Raw genomic sequence first — 9,190 nt, 5'->3', positions numbered from 1 at the left:
AACATGATGATTTCTGTTGTTTCTCCTGAATGTGATGTATTTATCATGTAATTATGAAAAAATACCCATTTCGTTTGATTAATTCTCCAAAGACATTCTCTATATACTTGCCTAGGATTCAGTAAACACGTCAATAAACACAGAACAAAATACATTAATTCGTTTATTTATTTATACGCAATGATCAATGTGTTCGTTAATGTTGTTCGTCATCTATCTCGATCTACTATTTCGCGAAACATTCAGGATACTATGTCCGCCATTTTTTCCTATGCCAAATCTGACCAAAAGATCATGACGTCACTTCTTTCGCGAGATTTTTGCCATACCAAGACCGCCATTTTGTCCCACAGTTCTAACAAAACCGGAGGCAGAAGTCCTATGACATCACTTCCTGGGAACTCCCAGATTCCATATATACGTCATTTCGGTCTTGACTTGCTACCCTTCCGTGGCTTCACATGGGGCAAAACTCATTCCAGTCCGAACGATACGACCGGATATTGTCGTATCTTTATTCAACAATGGTCTTGGGATCATAGTAAGAATAATACTTAGTACAGGTTGATAAATTGCACTACACCGTATATATAATCTTACACTAATGATAGATATTGTGAACAAAACATTGGATGTACATTGTTACACTAATGGCCGATATTGGGAACAAAACATTGGATATACACTGTTACACTTATGGCCGATATTGTGAACAATACATTGGGTATACACTGTTACACTTATGGCCGATATTGTGAACACTGCATTTGATAGACATTGTTACACTTACGGCCGTTATTGTGAACAATACATTGAATATGCATGGCTACGCTAATGGTCGATATTGTGAACAATACATTAGAAATGCATTGTTACACTAAAGGCCAATATTGTGAACAATGCATTGGATATACATTGTTACACTAATGGCCGATATTGGGAACAATACATTGGATATACATTGTTACACTAATGGACGATATTGTGAACAATACATTGGATATACATTGTTACACTAACGGCCCATATACCATGATACCCAAACCCAATATGTCGTTTTTTAAGACGTATGGGACAAAAGTGCTTCTATTCCAGTGAAATTTTAAATTGTTAAACTGGAAGATAGACCCCCAGTGACTTTCTTATTTTATTTCTATTCATTTTCTTCTCAAATTGAAATTTGTTTGTTCAAACAATTTCAGTGAAATAACTGGATAATTTCACTCCCCGTTTTAGACGAGACCTTTGACCCCCATACCCATTAGAACGGAAAACATATGGCGAAATATAGGCGGTTAGTCAATGTCATGATAATCATTATCACATAATTATTCTGTCTTTAACGTATATTATGATTGAAGCGGTTTTAGCAGTCACTCTTTGCTGGCTTGCCGCTGCATTTATGTATTGATCATATGTCATGCACACATTCTTTGATATATGCACATAAGTGCATCAACTGTGCAAACAGGATGCACTGCAGGGAACGGAGTGTCACGGCATACGTGACACAGCACTATATAAATCACAGTTACCCGGAACCTTCGAACAGGCGACCTAAAGCATCGTGCTGTTTACGTCGATATCTAAAGCACAGGTAAGGAGTATTTACATTATCCTCGTCGAAATATACAATACAATCTGTCATTTAAAAGATGGCAAAGACGCAGGTAAAAACAAATTATAATTGAAATGTTAAAAGTCCCCGGAAATTTGACAATGCCTTTCTTAAAGACATTATTAAATAACATATTTGAGTCTGACGTTTTTCCCGATGGACTGGAGCGGTAATTATCCCTATTCGCAAAAAGGAGACGAAATAACTACCTTGGTATCTCATGATCACTTCTCAGCGTCTACACGACTTTACTAACACTGGTTAAACATAAGGAATAAAATATCAGAAACTCAAGCCGGATTAAGACAGGTTTATTCATCTATGGACCACATATTCACATTATATGCTATGTTATAGAAATGTTTAAGCAATAAGAAATGCAAACTTTATGTGGATTTTGTAGATTTTAAGAAAACGTTTGGCTGAATAAATCCGGATAAGTTATGGTGTCTTTTGAAATCGTATGCTCTGAATGGTAAAATGCTGAATGCTCTAAGAAGTACTTATAAATGTGTTAAATCATGTCTAAGAGGAAACGTAAATGTTAGAAGTTGTTTCTAATGGGATACATGATATTCAGTTATGTCCTGATTTATAAGAAATATTGTTACTAGTATAATAGTATCAGACAGCGCCAATGGGTTGCAGACGCAATAAATGGAACTACTAGGATAAAACTAAAATTGTGGTATTTAGACTGGACCTCTTTCGAAAAAAGATATTTTATTGGTTTACTCTTAAGTTGTTCATGAAATTTCAACAATAATTTATCAGACCTACCAAGTAGGGGGAAAAGATCACTCCTTGAACTAATAGTTACTTTAAGAAAAATAGATATTGTTTCGACTACGGTATTTTAAAAGGTATATTGATACGCAACTACAACCAATTCTACTGTATGGTTCCGAGGTGTGGGGCTTCAAGCAAAATTAGCAAGTGAGAGAGTACCGATACCTCGAGCCTATTGTCCGGTTCCGACCAGCTCACTCTATAAATACATATAAATTTGACTGCTTATCTCGAAATCGAATTTACTGTGTATGCAATCGTATTGCTCTCAATCTATAATACCCAGTGGATACACTCACCTTTTCGCAAACAAGTGGTTTCATCACTATTTGATAGGGATTCATAAACACATACTCATGATATAGTCGGAATCGTAGAATCGACTATTTACAAACCACACTTGCACATTCCTTCAACCCAGACGCCAGCCGTCGTTGAATTTTCAAATTTAGGCAAGGTAAATGTATGTATTATATATATAGTCTTATTTTATCACATATATCTCTTACTGTTATATAAGTACTAGTAACAAACGAACTAACAAATTTGATGGATCTCCATATGGACAAGGCACATCATTGGAGATGTCCAATTCGTTAAAGTTTAATGAAATGAAAGCTCAGATTCCTGCTGTTGGTACATACATGTAGCTGTACATCTTCCGCATGTTCCAAAAGAAAATGACTTGTAGCACTGAAGCAGGTGGCAGCTTGACTACCTTTGAGGTACAAAATAAACTGAGCAAAGTTTATCACAGTACAAGGAAAGTCGATAATCACATTGTTGTTTGTAACATGAGAATCATTTGCCAGACATTGTCATTTACTACAAAATACACATTACCCTGCTTGGTTCAGACCCTCCCAGTCTGTGTCATTAAAAGGCGACCAGGGTTACACCCTGTCTTCAGCAAACCATGCTTGTCGTAAGAGGAGACAAACGGGATCGGGTGACCAGGATCGCCGACTTGGTTGATACATGTAATTGTATCCCAATTGCGTGGATAGACGGATGTGATGCCAATCACTGGATTGTCTCTTCCAGCCTCGATTGTTTACAGACCGCCGACATATCGCGGGAACATTGCTAAGTACGGCGCTAAATAATAAACAAACATGAATAAGCTCATGCATTAGATTCAGGGCAAAGGAATCCAAGTAGCTGCTCGAACAAAATCCTCAATAGCCTCAAGAATCTCAACTACGCTCTCTCCACATCATGGCAGCACTCGGGTATATTGATATTGTATGATACTGTACAACCACATCGTCACGTTTGGAGTATGTAAATATTTTTGTCACTTGCATCACTTTCAAACCTTATGGAAACAGTTGAGGCATTGCCTTTTTTATTTTCATTTATTTCAAACCTATATAAAACTGATCACATAAAAATTATTCACCTCGTAACGTTTAAGCACCATTGGGAATATATGAAAATAATTCATTCTATGAGCATACATTGCTAACATAAGGCATATAAAGGCATATAGTTGCAAATGCCAATATCGTTTTCTAAAGAGCACAGATTTCAAACGTTATTCCAAACATGAGGGCACACATTGCAATGCACTATTTCGTGCAGTGATATTTTGTTCCTTCCAGGTTACGTACAAGGACTATGAATACACTCTCGTGTGTAGGTCTGCTGGCCTGCGTGGCAATGGCTCTGACTTGCCAGGAGTAAGTACACAATTTTTTCACTAAGTCGACATTGAAGTGACTGACAATTTAGTATTTTATAGAGGGTGAGTGTGATTTGACCTGAGATTGAACAAAAGAATTGACTTGTCTGTTTGACATGCTTCCTGAAACAAATGTGCTGTAGAAAAGAAATTGTTTGACTCCTTCCAAAGAAAGCATTGCAAGCCTTGTTGCAATGATTGAAAACCTGTTTTATCTCATCAAGCACCCCAGCATTAGCGATTTGCCTATGTACTATGTGAACCGATCGGACAGGCGTTATTTAATTAGATCAGACATTTTCATTTTAACATATTCAAGCACATTATATTGTGTACATAGAGGCACATACTTAATGAATTTAAGTAAGATTTATCTCTTCCTGTCAAATAGTACAGTTAATTTAGAAAGTTGATCACATTATACAAGTGGCGCTACAGAAAAGTAAGATATCTATTATTTTCTCAATGAATAAAACTAATCTTAAAAAAAAGCAAAGCAAGAGACGCTTCAATGCAGATTTAAAGTAGTTAAATCGGTGACGGTAGTTTACTGGATAATTTTAGTACTCCGCCACTTAAAACAAAAGTGATACATGATTAAACTATTTAATCGTTATCCTTCAGTTCTTGTTGCATGTGCGGTCCTAATATCACCGTTACTTTGGTGGTGGAGAACCGCCTCAAGCCGCACACGTTCAAGTCCTGTGTCGTGCTTGAGATGCCTCAGAGAGAGCTCCTCTACTTCCTCCAGGAGGCCGTCGCCATCGACCAGCATTTCCGGTAAGATTACTGCCTAACGCACTTCAACGTAAATGTCGGGTGTGGCTACCATGTCCGTTAATACAAACGAGGCAGCGGCGGTTCATTGAAGACGGCAGATGATTGAAAAAACCCTGGGGTATGTTGTTCCAAATGCCAACCAAATATTGGCCAAACTGAGTTAGCGTTACCGCTTTGGTCCTGTTGTAGGCGTCGTTTGATGTCAAGCCAGACATGTTCTGTGGGGGAGCGGTCTGAAGAATCAGTCGTCCATGGCAGTACAGCAATATTCTGCTGCCTCACAAAGTCTGTTACAACACATGAAACATGTGGACGGGCATTATCCTGCTGTTGCGTCGCTACATTTGCACAAAGAGTAGAACATGTCTCGAACGATGTCGTCCCAGTTGTGTACGCCATTCAAATTGCCAACAATGATGGATTGTGTTCTCCCATGAGTGATGCTACCACATACCATCCCTTGCACTGCCAAACTAACGACGTTGAGTAACGCAAGCATCGCGAAAACGTTTTCCTGGACGCCTGTAGACCCTTTGACGACCACGAGAGCTGTCCAGATGAAGTATGGACTCATCTGTGAACAGTACGCTGTCCCAGTCCAAGTCTTGTCTTCTCAACCTCAGATGCTGTCTACATCAAGTTAGGCGTGCCTAAGGGTGACGAGGGCTAGAAGTTCTGCTCCCTCAACCGGTTCTGCCACTAATTGGTCTCAACCCGGAAATTGTCCGATCTGTTACTGTGGCAATTTGATATCGATTCCGGAGATGCGCCAACCGTATATGTTGTCTTGTTGACGCGATGTCACACATGGACGACCGGTGCGTGGCGAGTCATGTGTTTTTCCCGGCTCCAGATAAAAAAGATAATATGGTGTTCCGATGAACAATAAAATGTCTGGCAACTTCCTTTTGCATATTCCTGTTTGCAGCATACCGACGGCGCGTAGACGTTGATTTTCAGCAAGCCGTGGCATTGCATAATCGTTATTCACGGTTAAACAAAAGTGTTTTATGAGCATCCGATAGCTAAACAATCATTGTACTCGTATGTTGTTTCAAAAACACGTATCATGCCCCCAGCAAAGACGCAAGCATCGAAATTGTGCGACGTGCATTAACATGCACGGGCAAAATGTGAATTACGACCTTATAGTCAAAGATATGTCTTCGTGGACATGCATTGAAAGATGCATTGTTTAATTTCAAAATACGTTTAGGTTTTATTAAACTTTATATTAATCATAGTTTTTTTCCGTTGATATACAATTTTCTTTCTCAGCTACATCCTCATCAGTCGGTCGGGTAGCCTAGTGATTAAAGCGTTCGCTCGTCACGCAGAAGACCCGGGTTCGATTCCCGACATGGGTACAATGTGTTAAGCCCATTTCTGGTGTCCCCCGCCGTGATATTGCTGGACTATTACTAAAAGCGGCGTAAAACCATACTCGCTCCCTCCTCATCAGTCACAAACTCTTTCCCAGCTGCACACTGAACAACACTTTATTTGTCTGGCACCTCCTTCTCCCTCGACCCCGTGAAGATTCCGTTGTAGACTAGGTCTTCAGCAACCTATGCTTGTCGTAAAAGGCGACTAATGGGATCGGGTGTTCAGGCTCGCTGACTTGGTTGATGCATGTCATCGGTCCAAATTGCGTGAATCGATGCTCGTGATATTAATCACTGAATTGTCGGGTCCAGACTCGATTATTTACAGACCACCGTCATATAGCTGAAATATTGGTGAGTGCGGCGTTAAACAACAAACCAACCAACCAACCTTCTCCCTCAAACAACATTTTCTATGTAAGACGCATGTTTCTTTTCCAGATTCTATTCAGATTCAGTCAGACATATCTTAGAAGTCTCTCAGAAAACACTTTCTTTGTGATACACCATTATCTCTGTAAGGCACCACCTTCCTATTGAAACAACACCTTCTCCCTCAGACAAAACCTCCGTCATCAGACAACACCTTATCTGTCAAACACAACCTTCTCTGCCAGACACCACCTTCTTCCTCAGACAACAGCGTTCTGTCATATAGCACCTCTGTCAGACACCGCCTTTCCCTAAGACAATACCTTCTCTGTCAAACAACATCTTCATCTCCAGATGCAATCCTTCTGTGAGAGTCAGCCTTCTCTGTACTGGTACACCTCTTTAGTGAGACTCCTTTGTAAAAACGCTTTATAAGTTATTCCCATATTATCTGAAGTCTAAATAGTTTGTGCCAGTGTTTCGTGATCTATTTCATGTTCAGTTTGTGTGGCAAACGCATTGAAAATACCATACCATAGTCAAAACACACTATATATCGATGAAAGTGAAATGCAATGGTTCCACAATGTAATCACTCTTGTTGTTCAGTTTCACAGCTGAGTATTTTGCGACACCAAACGTGACGGGATATTTTATACTAAGCATGAATAAAGTGGCTGGAAGCACCGATGACAAGACCTACTGGCAGATCCTGGACAAAGGGGAACTTACACCTCTAGGTAAGTATGCTAGTATGTAAGTAGGTATGTGCGTGTGCACGTGCGTTATGCATGTATATATGTACGTATAAAACGTAAGCATACACGCAAGTATGTATGTATGTATGTATGTATGTATGTATGTATGTATGTATGTATGTATGTATGTATGTATGTGCTACAAATATTGCATGGAGAAGGATTGATCCACATGTAAACTGACCATGGTGTTTCTATATTGCAGGTGTCAGTATGTACGTACCAAAAGATTGGTCCGTAATTACCTTCAATTTCACCACGTACTAGACCAACGATTTCACTAAACCGGAGACAAGGGTCGAGTTAATCCAAAAACAAGACGTGGAAATACCGTATCTCTATTAATGCAATTAAATCGAATTATTTACCCCCTGAACGTCGTCTCATACAAAATAATATATATTTTAGTGGTGTCTGTATATGAACATGAAATAAACGCTTGATGTGGTGAAATCCAACAATAGTTATCATTGTGGATAATTCTAAGAAGACTACCTCTATAACCTCATGGCCATAAAGCCTGCCTTTTGGCTGATCTTACACTACGAAACTTTAAGATTTGCCACAGACTCTCCTCTTCACAGTCAGGGTTTTATTAGTCTTAAGGCAGTCAACAGCATCTGCACATGCAAAAGGCGTGGAAACGTCACTTCTTTCCAATAACCAAACATCCTTGATGCCTATATGCTGGGGAGGTGGAAGGGACTACTACTGATGTAAAAGAGGTAGTATTCTGATAAATATTGTTTGATAATTCATTTTAATACATAACCACTATTACATTCGAGCCAGAATACACAAGAGAGAACCAGGATCTGGCGTCTGGTAATTCCATATAGCTGACAGCAGTGAAATACAGTACATGAAGAAAGCAAAATCATAATATTGTACAGTAATATTGGTCTTTCTGTGGCGTCACTTCCGGTGTAGATTGATGTCATTTCCGGCTAAGTTGACGTCGTATTCTCCCTTGATGAAGTCAATATCGGTTGATTGTGATCCTTTACTGGTTCCGGGTTTAACGTCATTTCCTTCTATGACGTCACTTCTTTGACGACGAAATCAGCTTTGACGACATACCTTACTGACGTCAATACTGAAGAACCGTTAATCACTTCCAGATTTTATAATGACCAGCTGTTAAAACCCCACCCTGTCTATAAATAGCCCGCAATGTGGGGGTGTTTCAGTTTCGAACAGTGACTGACAATGTAAACACAATCGAGTGCCGGGAGAAGCTTTTTGAAAACTGTACGCAAACAACTGTACGTATCAACTTGAATGACAAACCCTGGATACCACAAATGGCTCCATATCTAGATATAAGTCAATACATTTTCTGTAGTTTTATAATAAAAAATCGAATCGATCGTGTTTGGCGTCTGCATTAATCACAGGGGACGGAGCTTATTTACGGTTGCGCTATATATAGCAAAGCACATTGTCATGTGTACACGTGACACATTCAATGCATTTGTGGTCAAAGTGTATTGCACAGAAAATCAGTTTCGGTTGATGTAACAGTAACGATACATAAATACGAAATTGACAAGATTCTTTCAGTTCAATCCGAAAATTACAGATATTTGTTTAGTTTTGGTCATTTGCATTCAACAGTTAGATCTATACATCACAATAATCAGATTATGTTTATAAAACTTAAATTATTATACAGATTTTTCAACTAGTGCTCATTGCCCTGACACACTACAACGTTTTGGAGTAACTTGCACCTAGTAAGATACAGTTAGTACGCTGTCAAACGTCGAGCTTTCATCGAAAAACCATGATTTTGGCGTATCCA

The 9,190-nt window shown here is 39.1% G+C and overlaps 1 protein-coding gene across 1 annotated transcript; it reads left to right on the top strand.

Annotated features, from left to right (window-relative positions):
• The first annotated feature begins 1,447 nt into the window (after positions 1-1,447).
• LOC124110705 (cobalamin binding intrinsic factor-like) lies at positions 1,448-7,844 on the top strand. The gene is made up of 5 exons (XM_046470044.2): positions 1,448-1,597; positions 4,012-4,089; positions 4,716-4,871; positions 7,238-7,368; positions 7,592-7,844. Exons 1-5 carry the CDS (start codon positions 1,473-1,475, stop codon positions 7,651-7,653), a joined length of 552 nt encoding a protein of 183 aa, XP_046326000.2. The 5' UTR covers positions 1,448-1,472; the 3' UTR covers positions 7,654-7,844.
• Positions 7,845-9,190: the final 1,346 nt, after the last annotated feature.

The sequence above is a fragment of the Haliotis rufescens genome, unplaced genomic scaffold (genome assembly GCF_023055435.1).
Source record: "Haliotis rufescens isolate VD_foot unplaced genomic scaffold, xgHalRufe1.0.p SCAF_10, whole genome shotgun sequence".
In the NCBI taxonomy this organism is placed as follows: Eukaryota; Metazoa; Mollusca; class Gastropoda; order Lepetellida; family Haliotidae; genus Haliotis; species Haliotis rufescens.
This window is presented reverse-complemented; position numbering and strand designations above follow the sequence as displayed.

Excerpts from the sequence above, each read along its gene's own strand:
- LOC124110705 (XM_046470044.2), top strand. The coding sequence starts at position 1,473 with ATGCACTGCAGGGAACGGAGTGTCACGGCATACGTGACACAGCACTAT. Across the intron at positions 4,090-4,715 it reads ATGGCTCTGACTTGCCAGGA|TTCTTGTTGCATGTGCGGTC; the intron begins GTAAGTACACAA and ends GTTATCCTTCAG. Across the intron at positions 4,872-7,237 it reads GCCATCGACCAGCATTTCCG|TTTCACAGCTGAGTATTTTG; the intron begins GTAAGATTACTG and ends CTTGTTGTTCAG.